The sequence below is a fragment of the Vigna umbellata genome, chromosome 1 (genome assembly GCF_029865625.1).
Source record: "Vigna umbellata cultivar VRB3 chromosome 1, Vumbellata_1.0, whole genome shotgun sequence".
In the NCBI taxonomy this organism is placed as follows: domain Eukaryota; kingdom Viridiplantae; phylum Streptophyta; class Magnoliopsida; order Fabales; family Fabaceae; genus Vigna; species Vigna umbellata.
The window spans coordinates 109541331-109561624 of NC_142165.1; the positions used below are offsets into that span (position 1 = coordinate 109541331).

The window sequence follows — 20294 nt, forward strand, 5'->3', positions numbered from 1 at the left end:
TCTGCCAGAGGACGTGATTATGAAAATCTTGTTGAAGTTGAATGTGAAGTCTCTTGTTCGATGCAAAAGTGTGTGTAAGTCGTGGTTATCTTTGATATCTGATTCTCACTTTATAAAATTGCATTTTGATCTCTCTTCAACAGAGAAACTTATGTTCCTTTCTATTTGGGGAAAAAATCGTGAACTCCCCTTCATAGACTTCAATGCCTCCCTAAACCATGATTCTAGTCGTGTTAAATTCAAAGTACCACATGAAATTTTTTATCATGTAGATTTTAGATTTGGAGGTTCTTGTCGAGGATTTTTAGTTTTGAAAAGTTGCAAGTATATATATCTGTGGAACCCATGCACAGGTTTTCTCAAACAAGTTTGTCGGTCACCCATGGATTCCCTCGAAGATGTCTCTTATCATTTGTTGTTTCAAGGTTTGGGGTATGACCCATTAACTGATGACTACTTGGTGGTTCAACTTTTCAAAAACCTTAACACTGATGATAGAAAAAGGGCGCAAGTTTTCTCGATCAGAGCTAACAAGTGGATGAAAATTGAACCTGTCAATCTGTCCTTCACATCCTGTGGCTGGGAGAATTATAGGCCAGGCAGAGTTTTGAATAATGTCATTCATTGGTTGGGTTGCTGTTTGAAGGAAGAGATGCATGTTGTCTTTATCATTGGCTTTGATGTAACAAAAAGGATGTTTTTTGAGACAGTTGTGCCAGTTGGTGTCGGGAATAACATTGATCAAATAGCTTTGAGTGAATATGCAGGATTGCTTAGTCTATGTGTTTTTAAAGAGAGCAACCATTCAATAGAAATATGGAGTATGAAAGAATATAAAGTAGAATCATCTTGGGCCAAGACCAGTGTGGTGTATCTCGTTTTTCCACGCAGATTCTTCAACCTACTTTGCGTAACAAAAGACGGTGATATTGTTGGAGAAGATTATAAACAATTGATCAAATATAATAAGAAGGGGAAGGTGAAGGAGAATCTATCATTGGCTCGTCTTTATCTTTCATCCTTTCATGTCGAGATCTATAAAGAATCTTTTTTCTCACTTCCTTGTCACAATGAGCAAGCAATACAAGATAATTAAGTTACGATTAATTTATATTTACTTCATTGTATATCTTTTTATAGATATTTTATGTAATTTATACTTTTTATGTAATTAGGTTACGATTAATTTAAGCTAATAATATATTTATGGTTAATTTGGAGATTATATTTTTCCATTTAATATAAATGAAAATTTATTTTTAAAGGATTAATTTATTATCTATGATTAAAGAACATTTATACAATTAAATCAATATAAAATAAAAAATATTATATATATATATATATATATATATATATATATATATATAACAATTATAATTTGAAATCAATTAAAACATAACATTTGGATATAAGTATTGACAAAATTATTTATTCAGAAAGTAATAAATTATATTAAATTAACTATTTTTAATTGAAACCAATTTGTAGGAGACGAATTCACTCACTTTTACATGACGTAAGCACAAAGATTTGATTTAATCTGCATGGGTTTGACATTTGAGTGTTATTTTGTTAATAAAAAAAGAAAAACAAAGCTAAAACAAGGGGTGGGCAAATAGAACTCAACTGTATTACTAAAATCTGTACTGAACTGAAAACTAAAATTGTTTTTTGTTTTATCAAACTGAACTGATATAATAATACATGTTTTTTTTAATTGAAATTTATTTTAATATTTATTTTATTTTATTCATAAGTGTCTTACAAATTAACTTTTTAATTATTTGATATTATTATTTTATATTTTATTTATATTTCTTTTATTATTATATGTGTATGGAAATTATTTTATTATTTATTTATTTATTTATTTATTTTATTTTATTTTTTTATTTATATTTATTTTTTCATGAATATTATTTTACTTTTATATTTATTTTTTTAATTTTTTATTTATATTTTTTGTTTTATATGTGTATATAATTTATTTTATCTTTTTATCTACTTATTTTATTTTAAAATAATTTTTTATTTATATTTATTTTGTTCTCTCGTAAAATTGTTTTATTAATCGATTATTTATTATTTATATTTTATTATGTAAAAATTAAACTAATATTCATTAATTATTATAATATAATAAAAGATGATATTAGAAAAATTACTCTTAATAAAAATTTGTTAATTTTTTTTCATTTGATATTTCTATAATATTAATAATTTTTGCTACATTATATATTCATTTAATAAAATTTAACGTTAAAAAATATGTTTTAGTTTTAGTATGTAAAATACTATCATTTAAAAATAATATTGATATTTATTTTAAAGTAAGTTGATTTTTAAAATAAATAGTTATTTTAGTGTGTGGACTTACACACATTTTAATATCATTAAAAGTTTTTTTAACATATTTTTACATATTTAATAATATGTTAAAGAATATAATATATTTAAAGTATTATTTTTTTTATATAGTCTTTTTTTTGTGATTTATATTACTTAATCATTTAATAAAATTAAATTTAAAAAAATATATTTTACTTTCATTACTTAAAATAATATTATTTAAAAAGTGATATATGTTTATTGATGAAAAAATATAAAAATTTGTGATAAAAAAATTTTGTCTTAAAAAATTCGTTATTAATTTTTTATTTGAAATGTTTCTTTTATTAATATTTTGGTATTAAATAACGTTTTCTTAACAAGACGGAGCAATTGAACGGGAACTAGAGAAGAGAAAAGAGTAGATACAGTTCCCACAGTTAACTGAACGGAAACTGTTATAAGTTCAGTTTTTAAAAACTAAATCATAAAATAGTATATTGAACTTTTAGTAAGAGTAGATCAGTTTTTTTAAATATAATATAAAATCAGTTATTTTTGTCCAACCTTATCTACAAAGGAAGAAACATAAATCATTGACTCTGGAAGCATGTGCCATGGGCCAGAGCAGGAGGAGGAGATATTTATAGCCGAAACTCCTGCTTTAATTTAAAAAAAAAAAAACTTGTAATAGACTTGATTTAATCTGCATAATTTCCACTTTTGAGTGTTATTTTGTTTAAAGACAATAAAAAAAGGAAAAAAAAGAAGAAGTGTTATATAACTTGTAATAGAAAGGTCATAGAATACATTAATGGAAAGAGTAACTTAAAAAAGAGAATTCTCTGTTTCCAAATAAAAGTTTCAAATTCGTACTATTACATGGGATCATCTATACTTTCAGTGATTAGTAACGTAATCATTCATAAATAATTGGGGAAAAGAAAGCGTAGTAGTAGAGATTTAGGATTCTTATAAATAAATACTTATACATACTATTTGTAAAATTTAATATGAAGGATCCGTGGCGCAATGGTAGCGCGTCTGACTCCAGATCAGAAGGTTGCGTGTTCGATTCACGTCGGGTTCAAATCCTGAACTGGGTCCTTACAAATAATTTTGTTTTACTAATTCAAGTTTTTTTATTAGAAATATTACTTAATTAATGTACGAATTTTAAACACAGTAAATTCAATCTGCTTTATATAATAAGAAAAAAATAATTTTATTACATTTGAATATTATTTATTACTTTCTCATAAATGTTCTCATTTTCTTATAAATACTAAAAATGGTTACTGGAAGATGTTTATTCTTGAGTTATAAATTATCTGACCCAACAAAATTATAGTTGAATTTAGTTAAATTTGATCGTGAGTAAAAAAATAAACTCAGTCCGATTATACTTAATTGGGTCGAATTTAAAATTAGATTAAATTCATCCAGTCTAAACCACTTATACAATTATATTTAAGTGCATTAATCCCGTTTATTATATTGTTTTTTTAACAGTTTTATTAGAAAAATATTTTAATTATCTTAATACAGTTCTTATTACGAAAACGATTACCTCTGTTTTTCAAATTCGGCAACTAAGACTTTGTCAAAGCTTTTCAAATTGTTACAATTTATGTTCAGGTCATATAGCATTGTTGCAATGTATATTCAGGTTATAATTTGGCTTTCCTGTGACTTGATCAAATAAATTAAAATCACGATGTTTTAAACTTTCCTCAAACACAGAATTTCAGAAGAAAAAAAAATCCAAAATTTGTCAGTAACAACTTGAAACACTAATGCTAACTCGTATCAGAAGGCAATATTTGAAAACAGCCTGTTCATTATGGTTATAAATAACTGTGCAATGAGTCCTAGTTCATGCTGATCCCTCCATCCCCTTCTGCATTCAATGAAAACTCAACTAGACCGAGTTTGATACTACTGCAATTCTCCTAAATTGTGCTCCATATGCTGCAGTAGTTGCCACTGTTGTTGAAGCCACTAAATAGCTGCACCACAAAATGGTTCGAGTTCATATCTGGTATGATTTGCTGGAAGGGAAACATAAAATTCTCACAAGATTACCTCAAATAAGTAATATATGGTTGAGTTTCCTGTGTTCCAAACTCTGGTTGAAGAAGAGCAGCAGCAACTAGAGCTAATTGGAACACTGTATTCACCTGTTCAAATTTGTATTCCTCCTCAAGAAGTATGAAAGATAAAAGAGAACTTTTCACAGGCTCTCCATCATAATTTTACTACTAGATAACATTTTGTTTTCCTTTTTAAAAGCATTTTAGTGAGAGAAGTTTTGCAAAGTTAGGGATTAAAGTGAAGGTTTTGTAAAGTCAGAAATTAAAGCGACTTATACTTAGAAAAGCTTGAGGGTTAAAGGGCGTCATTGGGAACGTAATTTGAGACCATTACAAGCTTTGGGTTTTGTCCTGTATCCGTTGATAAACAATATTCAAATTCCTCTAATTGCATGTATAGATATGCTTACACTAATCATCATCATGTTAATAAGTCAAACTCCAACATTTGGTTCAATTGAAGGAAGGGCTTGGACTCGTTGATCGTGTTAAGAAATAAATCAAATATAGTAAAATGTTCTGTCTCTGCACATCTCAATCATAACCCTAAATATTATCAAGGAGAGTAACACAACAGGCAGGTGATACAACTAGTCTATATAAACCAGTCTGCACTTAACACCATATGTATGATAAGCTCAAAACATCCATCTGGCTTACCTTGCTTAGAAGGAGTGGTTCAACCTTTTGGCGGGCGGTTCCATCAAGGTTAAAAAAATCAAACCAGCTTTTCCACTGAGAGAAACACACAACATCAAAATTTTATCTTGATGACCATACAATTTCTATAGCAAAAAGGAAAAGTTGAGAGCCACATTGTTCATACCTTCCAACCCAAGCTATTTGCTCTTAGAAATACTGCACCCCCCACAAGGAAGACGTCCCGAAACACCACAAGACTAACAAGTCCAGCTTCAAAATGAGAAACCAGAATGGATAGTTTTACATAACATAGATGGTAGTATCTGGGTTCTCGAAACATAAATCGGAGATAATGCAACATATAATTAAATAAAAATTGCATCTTCTTGTCAGCCTCACATTGAAACATCTTAAGTTAAAAGATTTACAAAAACTGGCATTCAGAGGCCAAGGCTTTAAATTGGAATGGTAGCATTTGTTGATATTACAGGAAATTGTGGACAAATAGGGTAAGTGAAGCCACAATTGCTGTTGCGGACACTTAAAATCGTTGACATTGCTTTCAAATTCACAGCAGCAGACCCATTTTTAAGAGCATGGACATGTCCTAATGCTATGGTATTCTCAGTTCTATTTTAATCTTGATAGAATCATGAATGCTTAAGCCAACTACTGTTTAGGAACCAACCCAGAGGAGTAGCAAGCAGAAGGACTTACGATGCAGTAGATCTTTATGCACCATGGCAAGTGCAACGCAACCAATAAGAACCTGGATTCAAGAAAGAAGAAAACCAGATGAAACAAAAACACAAGTGGAAGGGGGAAAAGAGAGTGGAGATTACCTTGTCAGCAAGGGGATCAAGGTAGGAACCCACTACGGAATCTATCTTCATCTTCCGAGCCACGTATCCATCCAGCTACGATCGATTATTAGAATCACACAACAACATAACATTTAGCATGTGAACGATAACGTTAAGCTGCAGCATAGAAAATAAAAAGCAAAAAACATTGGTTGTTGATACTCACCCAATCAGTGGCCCCAGAGAGTGCCAACCCTACAAATGCTGGAGTATAGAACTCGTTGGAGATCATCCTGTGTAAAAACAAAAGGCCAAACTAAAGCACCGAATAATGTTTTGATAAAGAAAAAGAAAAAAAAAAAAACCCGAAGGTACCATGCGAGAAGAGGACCGGAAAGTAATCGGGAGAAGGATATGAAATTGGGGAGATTGACGAAGCTGTGGAAAAGGGAAGGATTGGTGGAAACGGAGGGAACCGGATCAGGGAAACGGAGAGGGAGAGGGAGAGGAGGAGCGTAGCGAAGCAAATTGAATGGGTGGACCTTGGGGAAAACGACGGCGTTTTCGTGCAAATAGAGAGGGGTGGCGGATTGAGAGAGTTTCCATGGGGGACGAGTGAGGAAGAGAGGGCCTGAGCCTGGGCCTGGGCCTGGGCCGGGAGAGAGGAATCTGTAATTGTTTGTTGAGCGGGAGTGGCGGTTGTTGTGGTGAGGCGCGTACCAGGGGAATGCGTATATTGAGGTGAGGAAGGTTCGGGCTTTGGTTTGGGTTTGGGTTTGGGTTTGGGTGTTGTCGGCGAGTATTGCTTTGAGGAACTTGCGGAACAGAACCATTATTGTAACATCTTCCGGTGAAGCTGCGCAAAGAGATTTTGGGTTTTAGTTTCAGATGACTTTCACAATTATCAAAGGATAACCATTGCTAATCTTTTTTACTATTTACCCCCTTCGTCTTCTTCTATCACTTTAACCAAACCCCAAACGATTTTCTCCATTAAATAAATATATTAAGAATACATTCTCACTCCTCCGTTTATAACTCCATTTCAATCTTCTCATTTATATAAATTTGAAAAAAAACATTGATAAATTTTTCAAAAATTTTGGTGATAGTAACTGTTATAGCTCATAATCTCTCTCCTTTCTTATCTTCTCTTACAATTGTATATATATTTGTATAGAGATTTGAATTAATATTATTATCACTCAAAGGAGATAAATTTAGACACAATTCTATTTATTGATCTCATTTTTGTTCCTTTTATGGTATTTAATAATATAATAAGTTTTGTTTGGTTGTTTGAGAAATTTAGCTTATGCCTGGTGTGAATTGCAGGTGGTATGAAGAAGCAGACAATAATGTTAAATTGAATTTGATTTATACAGAGATCAAGAACTGATTTGCAGCTGCTGCTACTCACACTTCCAATCTCCATTTGCATTTCTATATTTTTTCACACTCAAGAACTTCATAACTTTGCCTAATATTTGGCAACAGAAAGTGAAAATAACATTAACTTTTGAAATTCAAGATACAAGAGGAGAGTAATTGAAGAAAGTAGATTGAAATTCAGTCAGAGATGAATGTTATCGATGTCATCCTTGAGGATCCTGTAGCCATAACCAGGAACTCTGTTCCACTCACTGCTCTTCACCACTTGTGTAACAGAACACATTTTTGGGAGAAACACACTGTTATCTCTTCTCTTCCTTCTCTTTCCTGTCATCAGAAACACCCAAAAACTAGCTCTGCAAACATAATGAGGTTGAGGTCTCTGTGAGTTTCCTATCTCAAATTTGGAGAAGTACTCAATTTCCTTCCTCACAAGGGATCCAATTGTGCCTCTTGTTCCTACAGCAACTGGAGTAGGAGCACCCATTCTTTCTAGAAATATGGTTTTTTATGGCAGTGACAATGCTTTCATATATAGTGCATTGAATTTACTGCTTTTGAAATGGATGCATTCATCAATGAGACTTCCAGATGTAGATAGTTGTGGCCATCATCCTAAATTTAATTTTAAATTTGTGACGACAACATGCTTTATCAAAAGCATCAAGTCCCATGATTATTGAAACTTTATAAAGTGAACAAAAATATCAAATTACCTCAACCTCTGCAATGAAATCTCACTTTATCCTTTTGACTTCTCCAACTATATAATAGCTTGCTTCTTATGCACACTATACTTATATATACAATTACTGATCATGATATGTACGAATTTGGTTTCTGCAATTTGTCCCCTTGAGTTCTTCCACAATTGCTGTATTGACAAAATTGAAATTTCACTTTTCAATTTGTAGCAAAAGTTGCTCTTGACTCTCCACCTTTTGTGCCTTGGCCAGAGGAAAGAAGGTTGCTCTTTCGTTGTCTAGGTTGTGTGCTTTTTGGACATGGGGTCTGGCAATTTGCTGTCTTCCTCTTAATTCTTCTGTTTTAAAAATCTTTTTCTTTTTTAAGTTAAATTATAATCTGATCTAATCACTTTTATCCTTGAATGACATACTAACAAGACGTGATTATATTTAAAACTAATACAGTTTTTACCAAACAGAATTAATAAATCTAACAACCAGTTATGGGAGTTCTTTATTTAATCAAAAAACATGTTTTGTTGGCATTGATGTGATTATCTTACAGTGTTTGGTATCATGAAAAACATGATCAGCTGGAAATGCAACAGGATACTTGCAGTATCAGCATGGAAATTTAATGGCATGTGTGGAAAAAAAGAAGCCAATACAGTAAATGAAAAATTGCAGACATTATAATGAATATTGTAAGCACTATCTGTGTCATTATTAAGTATTATATTCTTCAATCATGATCCATTATTAAGAAACCCCCATTTGTATATTTCCATATTGTTTTCAGCTTAAATTTTGGAAGGAAGAAAAAAAATCTAGTTACTCACAATTTTTTACTGTGATATTGGTAAGATGATTTCTTAAGTTTTTAGTAGAATAGAAAATGACGTAAAATTATATCTTTATTGTTTTGTCTCATTGTATAAAGACTAATAAAATAGCAAAGTAGAAAAATTCGTAAAAATATCGAAATTATAAAAAATAGACTAACAAACGTAAAATAAGGTTTTATCATTCCTTTGTATGTCAGGCTTTCCAAAAGGAAGGAATGAATATTGAGATGTTTTCCATCCTCTGTGAAATGTTGTAGTTAACCTAATCGAATAACATAAATTAATTAGTAGATCTCTTAATTATTTACTATTTTAATTGGATCTTCAAATTTCTATAAACATGTATTTGGGACATCGATAGTATAGATACATATATACCTTTAATTATTTTTTATTTAAAATTGTAATAATTTTATAAATAGACAGCCAAGAGATTTAATTTTAATCTAATTATTTTTTATTCATAGATTTTTTTATAGTAGTTTCGAATTTAATAATTTTTATTGTAGGTCAATAATTCAATAATATTTTTCTTTTGTTTTCTATGATTAATTTTTTACATAACATATAATAAAATAAGATTTTAGAAATAAATGACATAAATCAATTAAAAACATGATTTCTTTGCACTTTTCCTAGAGTTTATTTGTTGGTATCGCTTCCAGGGAGTGTTTTAACATGTTTTCAGTTCAATGAAGAAAAACCATATTAAATGACCTTATAGAATGAATATCGCTATTATTATTTTTTTCTATATCAGTGAGCTAATACTAATTTTTCGACATTAATACGATTAACATAGTTATTCAATATGAAAATAACAGAATATCCATTAATTAAATTTAATGAGTAGGAAATGTGAGTGTAATCTTCCACCAATCAATTAAAATATCAATAATATGGTTTTGAAAATAATTATAATAAAATTACACAATTTTCCTTTTTAAGTCTTAAAAGTAGGATAAATCTATTTGTTGCGTTTTGGAAGGAAAAATGTTATTTAATGAGATGGGATTGTTGTGTTTGAAGTTTAAGGGAGATAATTTTTGTTTTTGGGATATAGACTCCTAAAGTCATATACATATGCTGTAATGCAATTAAGTCTATCAATTTGTATTTTCAGTGCAAAAGCTCTAAGTATAGTCTATTCAGCTTAGTGTTGAACCATGTTATTCATTGATTGGGTTATTGTTTAAAGGAACCTGCGTTTACTGTTGTTATTCTTGCATTATATTTAACAAGAAGGAGGGTTTTTGAGATATCTCTATCAGTTGATATTGAGAAAGACTAAGTTGGAGGGAACTTGGAATATTGTTCAATTTGTATGTTATTAAGAAGAATAATCATTTCATAGAAATAAATACAAAGTGCATCCCAATTTTCGTAATAAAAAGTGTTGATATATGAATGGATCCACCAAATATTAATAAAGGAAAAGTGAAGAAGAATTCGTCCTTTTTTATGAACTCATGATAATGAATAAGCCAAAATAACAATAATATAGTCAACAGGTCAAATTAGTTTAAAATAATTTGTTACTTCTAATATATATTTTGATGGAGATTTGACATTATTTATAATTATTTTTTGATATTATGTTAAAATAATATCTTTATTTATAATCAAATTTGACATCCAACTAGCAGTGCTAAGTACATTGAGGGAGGGTACTTTAGTCTTTTTAAGTATTGATATGGAAGCAGTTAGTAATGATGGAGGTGCAGGCAGTAAAAGCCGAAATTGGTCTGTATTTCTTTTGAGCGTAGGAATATATGATTGGCTAAAAAAAAGTATGAGAATGTGTGACTATAATACATACATATAATACGAAGCCCTAATCCTCCTCCAATGTCATTACAGTTACATAGTTACATAGGAACTGATGAACAAGAAACTGAATAAAATAGCAAGGGATACGTAAACAGCAATAAAAGCATACCTTTTATGAGCCTCAAAACTGATTATCGACTACAATTTAATAGAACATGATCTCATACAGACTCCGCTTCTTATCTTTCACCCCCTCGCTCATGTTTTATTTTTGTCTTTTATTGTGTGAGATTAAGTGATCAAAATTATTGTTCGCCGGGGAGATGGCACACATACCTCATTCTTCTATACGAGGCAAGAGCATGTTGCAAAGCAACATCGATGCTAGCACCTTCCCTGAACAATGAATCATACAAATGGCAAACAAAATGTGACAGTTCCTCTTCATCATCGTCCCAAAAAGACAAAGTGTGGTCCCCATATCTCTCAGGGTCACTATCTTCCCAGTCACTTACTGGACTGTTGGGTACGGCCTCATCATCTGCTTCATCCTCTCCAATTTCAAATTTTCCATTTTCCACCGCATTCAACTCTTGGTAACCATCAACATTGCTCGTCTGAGACTCTGGAGGTTCATTTGAAGGACAAACAATAGCTTTGGCACCGGAGTCTAGAAAGGCCTTTATAAGAGCAGCAGTAGGTCCATGTGTCCCTGTGCATATTATGATCCTGTCTCTCCAAGCTCCAACCTAGGTAATTCAGGATACCAGCAAAAGGAGAAAGTAGAAATGAGTTAAAAATTCCACAAATATGACAGGATTTGACTACAAATTTCTCTCCTCCATATCCCTACGACAACAGGAAAATTATTGTTGTAGCAGAGAACATGTCATACAACAACATAAAATACACATATTTCCCCGTAACCCCCTCGCCTCCTCTATCCCTCTGTCCATCCAACCAAAAATCATACATTGAAACAATCAATGAGGGAAAGCATGGCTCCGATTTATATTAAGAACCTATATCAAATGATTATATTTATATGCACTTATTTCCCTGTGTTAATTATATTATTTTTACATATTCATTTGTATTTGGGCTTAGCCCACATTCTCATTATTATAAATACATTATTTCATGTATATTTTTCATACAAGGGAAATTAATCATATACCTAGTTTTATTATATTTAATAATTATTATAACTTTAACAACTTTATAGCATGTTACAATATGAATTATTTTATTAGAATATCACACCATTGACTTTTTCATCACATGTTATAACTCTGCACTTTATCTCCAAAAAAAAATATTCACTCTAGAGAAGTTAAATCCATAATTGTGAACTTCTCACTCTTATTCAACCCAAAGGACATTACTTATTTATCTTGATATTATAAAACAAACTAAAATACTTATCCCTTCTTCCACTAATAAAAATAGACACTAATGGCTGTAGATGATCTTTAAATTTTCAGTGCCTACACAGTTCAGATGCTTCAAAAATAAGCCAAAGCTAGTGTTGTGCCACAGTAAAGGTCTAATTCAAATAGTGAGTTTCCCAAAATTCTACTCCCTCCACATATTCATATTCTCCAAAATAAGGCATCTATATAGATAACCAGATTGAAGAATCACTCACGAAAGAAAGTTAGCAACAGAAACGAATTAAGCCATATCAAGTGAATCATTCTTAGGATCTGTACTACAACTTCTTTCACTGTATAAAAGTGAATCATGTATAATCAAGTGACCAACACCCAATCACCATTCCATATCTTAAAACTCCTGGTCAGATGATGACAGTGAACGTTGGGTAACAGCCAATGTGAAAGTTCTTAGCAGTTTGAGTGAAGCTATAAAATGTACATCCAAAGGACAGTAAAGTGGAAGCAAAGCACACATACCATCCATCGTACATCCTCAGGGGATAGGTGCATAGAAGGGACAGTTCTACGAAACATATATGAAGCAATTTCTTGATCATCTTCCATAACCTATATAGAAAAACCTTAAGTTTGTAATAGATATATAAATCTGATCTAAAAATGAATAAAGAAACACCAGGGAAAGAAGATATACTAGGGTTTGACGGCCTAGATATCGGTGGACAATGCCTCCAATTTGAAAATAGGATTTAAAGGCAACTAAATCAGAAATAGTAGAAATATTTGCCAGGAGAGTTGCACACTTTCTGCGATGGCTCCTCATTGTTGACAACAAACTGAACTTAACATTTTGTAGAAATTTCTCGGCAAGCTCTCCAGGTTCAGCCACCACAAACACATCATTGTGCCAACTAAATAAAAGGACAACAGCATCAAGCTTCTATGGGCACAGAGAAAAATAACTAGTAACAGCGAACAGACATTCATGAAAGTAATTAATCATACTAGCAAATACCTAACAATTGAGCCATCAGAGTCGTTTTGAAGAGACAAATGTATAACACCCACTTGTGGTGAATTCTGCAATTTCTCGTGCAATGATTTAATGGGCAAAGAGAGCTGTCTAAGACCTCGAGGTGACACCGGAGGTGATGCAACTGTTTTTCCCAATTGACCATCTAAACTCAGTGGTGGGACCAGATCAATTCGTCCAATCCTCTGACCAAGATCAGGACTATACATGAGGGGACTTGAAGGGAAGCTTCCTGTAAACAAAGGCGATGCAAATGGAGTTGGGAATGTTGTTGATGGCACTGTCTTCACAATCCCAGCCAAACCCTGTATGAGGGACAGACGTATGCCATTACGAGCACAAAATGACTCAAGTTCCCTGGCATGGTGGATCACTTTTCCAGAATCTGGATTATGTGATGCTTCAACCAGTAGTACATTACGCCTCCACCCTAAGGTTGGGCCATTGGCTCCTGATAAAATAAAATAGAAGAGCCATAATGTCTAAGGGGAGCAATGAATGTAAAATTTTACAGTGCAAACAACATATAATCTACAATACCCTCAAGTGGTTCGTTTGTCTTGGGTAATTTATGTCTCAGATTTTCTGACCACTTCTCCTCATGATGGAATGGAAGGAGCAATCTCTCACACACATTTTCAAATGCTTGATGATTCTTTTGTATATACTCTTCAATTGCAGATTCCAACTTTAGCCAGTTAGTTGGATCTGTCTCATCAAGTTCCATATCACAACGTTCATCAACTGCGAGGAAAGACACCAAGAACACTTATTGAGAATTGAAGTTCTTTCCAAGAATATCTAACAAAGAAAATAAATGGTGCTAACATTTAAAGCAAATAGTAAATTACTGAAAATTGAATCAAACGAAATTTAAAGGCAAAGAAAGATGCTTCATTCCCGAACTCAAAAGCATAAACATTATACCTGGATTGAAACGAAAATATTGTATCTCAGGAAGCATAGGTAACAATGTACTTAAAGCTTCCTCCACCCGATCAACAGAACATGAACTTTCAATCAATACCTGCCCCGTATCCAGATACCGCCAACCTCCTTTCCGTGCCTACAGAAGTATTAATGTACAACAATAAAAAAATTAACTTACAAACTTTGGTAGTCAGCGAGACGTCTCCAAAAATAAAAACTACTTATCACATTTATTAGAGTATATGGATTATGCAAATATCCAAAATTATCACGGTCATAACTTAGATTCTCGTCTAGGATTAGTTTCCTATTTCTTCACTTTAAGATAAATTACCACATTTCCTTACCATGATTTATTTTTCTAATTAGTTAGGATTATGATCAGTATAAATAAGGGTAGTACTTTAAATTTATAAACACGTCAAAACATTGTAAAACATCTTAGTTAATATCAATATAGTATCTCATTCCCTTATATCACTATACCTCCTTCTATGCTTGAAATCCCATAATTTCAATATTTTTTTTTTTAATTTCATGTTTACAGACCTGTGAAACAAGGGTTAGAATGAATAACTATCCAAACCCTTGATCTTCTTTTCTAAACACAGCATATTATTGTAGAGCAGAATTAAAAACTGAGAAGATTACCTACCCTAGTTCGAACAGAACCACATCCTACGGAAACCAGACAGTCAATTTTTGTGTCAGGCCACAGAAGTTGTGCTTCTCTTATGGCAAAAATTGTAGGATTGTTTGCCACTATTGCACCATCTTGCCAGCGATTGAGATCTTAAGGTACGTTGGAGCATGAAAGCAAATACATGTCAAAATAGTACAGAAATAGAAATAACTAAGACTAAAATACAGAAAATTTGATGCAAATAAAAGCAGACAAATCAGTACCATCTGAGAAATCGTCTAGATAATATGGAGCAGCAGACGATGCTCTGATGGCCTTCCATACTTGATGCTTACAGCTTCCAATGAAAGCACTGCGCCTATAGCCAACCTGTTCACCCACAGTCGATGACAATACATTGATCCCTGAACTATCCGATGTTGTAAGAGCAACCTCAGGTGTTCCAGCAGGGTACTGCATTATAGATAGTAACAACATAATGGCAGAGAGGAACAGAGAATTATATATCATAATAAAAACACTTTAAGAACAATGAACAAATGTGTTTTAACAGCATTTATAAACAACAATAAAAAATATGAACCTGATAATTGCGGAATATGAAGGGCTGTGCAGGCATCATGCTCACCAAGGTTGATACAACAAAAACTTTGGGCACATTTTTCACTGCAGAATCTATCATTAGATCTCCATCCTCATCAGCACACATTTCCTTCAATAGCCTCTCAAACTGTTCTGCACTGTGCTGAAAGTTAACAAGTCATAACACTCATTTTAGGGCATAGAAAAATCACATACATATACCATATCTTTGTCAAAATAACTAAAAGTTCACAGAAAATTATATCTTTGTCAAAATTATGTGTATTAGCAAGTGTTGGCAGTGTATGATAACAAACACCCACTTGTATGTGTTAGCAAACTAAGTACAGTTTACCTTAAAATATGCATGGGTGTAACATGTTAACAGACCTTTATTCAATATAGCTGGGTGTATATTAGCGAGTCCCTATATACGTGTGGGCGGGGAGGAGGATTTACTAACTTACCCACTTGATTTTTAGAATGAATAAATTAGCAACCTACTCTTTGGATATATTTTAAGAAATTTAACTTGTAGTTCGCTAACTTCATCTAAAAACTAAGTGGGCGTAAGCTAGCAAACCTCATGCATTTAATAACTTGCACGCACAAGTTTTTCTAGAAAGAGTAACAAGTTGCACAAAAGACGGAAGTCGCTATAACTTATTTACTTACTCCTAAAATTTGGCGAGTGTAAGTTGTCAAATGCCTATTATATATAGATACACAAACATATACATATGACAAGTAAATGTCAATGCTAACATTTGGTTTGATCCCCCCATGCTTTTTGTTTCATCGTTTTTCTTTTTGTTTAATAAATTTTCATGTAATAACAAATGATAGATATCCTTTAAGGTGTTGGCATAGCTGACTTCCCAAAAGTACATAGTGAATACCTGACATGAGTTTTATAAAAAAAAAGTGTTAATGCAGCAGCATAATGGAAAGAAGTACATACTTTTGATCCATGAACAACAACCCTAAAGCTCTGTGATGAACTTTTATAAAGTTGATCCAATTTTTCTCGCCAAGTAGCAGCTTCATTGTCCTTGGGAACAGAGTCAGCAAAAACAAGCTTCCCTGATACCAATTGTTTTGAATGAGTTCATCTAGAATTGTAGAAATATACAGATTGATAGAGAATAAATAAATGACATATACCATTCCTAAGCAACATCCTTACCAAGATTTTTGTATATATCTTCACATTCTTCCAAAGTCATTAACTTAATCCCAAGCGCAACAGCTAGCATTCCGCCCGTTGAAGTGCCACATATTAAATCAAACAACTCATGTATTCGTTTTCCAGATCCCTTTTCAATTTCCTTTAGCATTTGTACAGTTGCTAGACCTTTCATTCCACCTCCATCCATTGCGAGTATGCGTAGTCCCTGCTTTGCCACTTGTCTCCCCTTAATTGCGCGCCTCAGGTTTTCATTTTCTCCTACAAAAGAAAAAAAATGAAGAAGCCCTTTCAGTGATCAGGATAAAACATCTTAAGAAACAAATGAATTTTATATACAAAGACAAACCAAGAATTGCCAAAGCACGAGCAGCAGCTTTATAAACACGTGGCTCAGTTGCAACAGTCAGGCGCAAGAGAAGTTCTCGTAAGCTTTCAGAAGTAACAAGTATTCGACGATTTTCCAGACAGAAGGCTAAATTCCCAACAGCTAACAATGCTAGCCTTTGTACCTAATAGAAGGACAAACCTAAAACTTAAAGGACTATGCAATACAAGGAATCAATTAAATCACTATCTATGAAAAGAAACTAACTTGCCTCTGGATCTTTATGGGCACATAAGTTTTTCAATGATTTTAAAATATCCTTGGTCAACATCTTCTCAGCCACACTATCAGAAGTGAAAGCCAACTTGACCACAACTTGCAATACAGATATTACCTCTTCCAGACCACCAGACTTCAGAACTGTCCTAATTGGTTGCATGATGTCTGCTTTCATCAGATGCAATGCTACGGAATCACCAGAGGCAAGGGATGAAAGAGCAGAGCAGGCTTGTTCAACCTGTAAAATATTAAGGACAGTCACCAAATAGCAGTAGAAAAGGTTTTAAAAATTGTGATATCTAGACCCAGTAAAACATACCACATGACTGTTGTCACTACTTATCATGCTTATAAGCTGTCGCACTGCATTCTCATCTTTACCTATAAAGGCTCTATTTCCTTCATCTTGCATTATCTTTCCCAGTGCAGATGCTAGTAAAGGATGATGACAAGAAGAAAAGCGGAATATAAGAGAGAAGAAGGCACTGAGTCTATGCCTAGAAGCACCAAAATAAGAACTGTTTTCCATCTGTACTGACAAGAAAAAACATATTTAATTGAACGTGTTAGGTTTTAAAAGGATAATGTCAGAAGTAGTCTAGTTAGTTTGTAAAGTGCTACCTCTATTTGCACATTCACCGATCTCAAATTTTCATCTGCCACAATCCTAATATTTGCAAGAGAAAGGTGGCGAAGTTTATGGAGGGGCAAAATTTCAGGAAGAAACTCAAGAGGATTTCCAAATAGCCTAAGAACCCGAAGTTCAGCCATAGCCCTGCCATGAGTGGTAACAATAAGACCAGAGGATTACGTGGAGTCTAGACTAGTTTATACAAAATCTTCTAAACCAAAAACCTGAAGTCAAGAAGTGGCCTAACAAGCTTGTTATGTTCCAATGACAACTCCACCAACTGCATACACTGTCTCAGTTCCGCTGCTCAAAGAAATAAAAATCAGATACAAGGACTTATTTTATTAGAAACACTAATCTTAGTATCAGTTACTTAAGGAAATATCCCAAGTGTAGATACTGCAGGGTTGAACATTGGGTTTGTTCCCCAACTCCATAAGGTTAATCAAGTATGTTGGTGCAGTAAGTGGGGCTAGGACTTCCCGTACCCAATGCAATCATGCTTTCTATGTTTTGTGTTAAGTTGGAAGCTGCATGTAATCTAACATTATTACTCATTTACTTTCACGTAGATCTATCTGAAGATGTTTACTCAGTATACTTATATTAGAGGATATACAAATATTTCCACCACTGATAGGCACACTTGAACACATCTAGTTTACCTCTATCATCTATGGTAGTGGTCAAACAATGAAAGCTTACCAGGCACCGAAACAACCATGTTGCTGTCAACCCTGAGCACTTTTAAGCTTCTTAGCACACCGAGCTCAGGCGGCAAAACACTTAGCCTGTTGTTATCAAGATAGAGTTTCTCAAGGTGTGGCAATTGTGTAAGCTCCACTGGAAATACCTGTACATAGTAACAACGTGCTCAAAACATCCCCGATCCAACTCAATAACATTTGACTTCAACTCCACCACAATTATACGAGCACTTCCTGATCACCAAGGAGGGAAAAAGCAAGGCAAGAAGACATAATAATACAATACAAGTGTATTTTTAGATGCTACTTGAGTTCAGAAGTACTTTTGTTTCCAAAGAAACAAATTCTTGTTTCTTTATTTTATACCTTGAAAGTCGGGATCACGAATTAGAATTTACAAATGCATGTTCCTAACTTTTATCCAAACATAGCCTAAATCCTTCATATGTTACCATAGAATATAGCAGAGATCAAACGAATCACTGACTAACACTTCCAATTTCGGAAACTACACATATCACACAAACAAACAACAGATTCACAAAATTCACTTGTCTTGGCAGCAGGTATAAACCACAGGAGTGCGAGTTCCATCAAAGAGTAAGCAACACTCACCGACAAGCCACAACCACATAGGCTCAGAACAGAGAGACTGGTCCAGTGGTTGCCGGAGCCGGAAACGGCGGCATCTCCAACGATTGGCGTCGACGGCGGCGTGGAGGACGGCAAATCAGAGCGCAACAAGCGTATCAAAACGCCAGTGCCGTCGCTCTGCTGACCGGAGGCAACAACTTTGCTCATTGTGACCGCTCTGAGAGGCTCTCGTCGCTTAACAACCTTCATTACCAAATCCACCACGCTCTCATCATCGTCCCGAGGCGAGAGTTCAACCACCACCGTGTCCTGCGGCATCGGCAGCGCCACCATCAGCTGCGATTGAAGCTTCAGCGCCACCTGGTCCTCGTCCTCCGACGCTGACCAATCCAATTCAATGCGAAACCCGAGGTCCTGATCCTGAGAGATGATTGAGGAAGTGGAAGCGGACGAAGACAACGAAGAAGAGGAGGAAGAGGAGGACCGGGAAGAGGATGAGGTGCGAGCGATATTCTCCGGCGGATCATCGGTGCCATAGCTGAGAGTGAGGTGGAAAATCTCCGAAGGTCTCTTCCAACCCAAACCCCAAGACATTGTCGATTTTGGATCGAGAATTCACGATTCAGTTACGTACTCCCATTGAATTGTCGATGAGAATGACCTCTACGTTACGCTGCCGCATTCGGATCCGAATCGGATCGTGCGGTTGAATGCCGAATGCTGATTGATGTTTCAACAAATACCGGAAAACAGAATAATGTAATCAGCTTTAGCGCACACTAACTCAGAAGACGAACCCAAGCTGTGTTACCCGTCAACCCACATGCGCACCTATGCCATCAAATTCAGTGTTCTTTCTTTCTTCCCTTATTTCTTTTCTTTAAAGAAAAGAGAAAAGAAAGAAAGACACTGTTTTGGACAAATAAATGCTACGCATTAGTTAACGTTTGATTTTCAAGGATGTTAGGTATTTATTATTTATTTATTTATTTTATAGTACTGCAATTACGATATTTCGTAGATGTCGAGTTTGAAAAATATACTTGTTTATAAAATATTAAATTATGGATCGAAGGCAATAAGGCTGTTGAACTTTAATTTGGGTTTTGTATTACATTTAAAGGAAGAAACCTTGGCCGGCTATTTGGTAGAAGACTCAAGAACTTAACTAACAGATTTCAAGATGAAAGTGCATACAAAAGCATTATCTTGAAGTGAAGTGGTGAGAAAAGTCTTACTTGAAATTGTGTAAATTTTATTTGGTTGAAGAAAATTATTAGTAGCGACTTAGGTTTAAGGGCTTGGATTCCCATAAAAAGAAAAGTTTTTGTTATTTTCTTTTGAGTCTATCATCAGTGTAAAAAATTCTCGTTATCCTTGAATAACATATTGCATATAACTAATGAATTTTTACACCTTATTGAT

At 33.6% G+C, this 20294-nt stretch overlaps 4 protein-coding genes and 1 non-coding gene across 5 annotated transcripts; 2 read left to right on the forward strand and 3 right to left on the reverse strand.

The window, feature by feature from the left end:
* On the forward strand, nt 1–1132 carry LOC124833656 (F-box/kelch-repeat protein At3g06240-like). Its single transcript, XM_047308184.2, has one exon. It carries the CDS (start codon nt 20–22, stop codon nt 1094–1096), a length of 1077 nt encoding a protein of 358 aa, XP_047164140.2. The 5' UTR covers nt 1–19; the 3' UTR covers nt 1097–1132.
* Nucleotides 1133–3349: 2217 nt separating this feature from the next.
* TRNAW-CCA (transfer RNA tryptophan (anticodon CCA)) lies at nt 3350–3421 on the forward strand. Its single transcript has one exon. It is a non-coding gene; the product is annotated as a tRNA-Trp (tRNA).
* Nucleotides 3422–3995: 574 nt separating this feature from the next.
* CLS (cardiolipin synthase) lies at nt 3996–6822 on the reverse strand. Its single transcript, XM_047308204.2, has 8 exons — nt 6245–6822; nt 6096–6162; nt 5909–5983; nt 5784–5835; nt 5251–5336; nt 5085–5159; nt 4417–4511; nt 3996–4340 (listed from the first exon to the last, which is right to left on the reverse strand). Exons 1-8 carry the CDS (start codon nt 6700–6702, stop codon nt 4253–4255), a joined length of 996 nt encoding a protein of 331 aa, XP_047164160.1. The 5' UTR covers nt 6703–6822; the 3' UTR covers nt 3996–4252.
* Nucleotides 6823–7257: 435 nt separating this feature from the next.
* Nucleotides 7258–7926, reverse strand: LOC124833686 (uncharacterized). The gene has a single exon (XM_047308221.2). It carries the CDS (start codon nt 7746–7748, stop codon nt 7443–7445), a length of 306 nt encoding a protein of 101 aa, XP_047164177.1. The 5' UTR covers nt 7749–7926; the 3' UTR covers nt 7258–7442.
* A 2594-nt stretch (nt 7927–10520) lies between these two features.
* Nucleotides 10521–19784, reverse strand: LOC124833629 (phospholipase A I-like protein). Its single transcript, XM_047308149.2, has 18 exons — nt 18891–19784; nt 18274–18421; nt 17793–17871; nt 17559–17712; nt 17257–17466; nt 16930–17175; nt 16680–16842; nt 16331–16591; nt 16106–16227; nt 15146–15307; nt 14826–15015; nt 14575–14711; nt 13917–14055; nt 13530–13733; nt 12972–13440; nt 12651–12867; nt 12476–12565; nt 10521–11311 (listed from the first exon to the last, which is right to left on the reverse strand). The coding sequence occupies exons 1-18, from the start codon at nt 19461–19463 to the stop codon at nt 10868–10870; spliced, it is 4008 nt and encodes a 1335-aa protein (XP_047164105.1). The 5' UTR covers nt 19464–19784; the 3' UTR covers nt 10521–10867.
* Between the last annotated feature and the right edge of the window lie 510 nt (nt 19785–20294).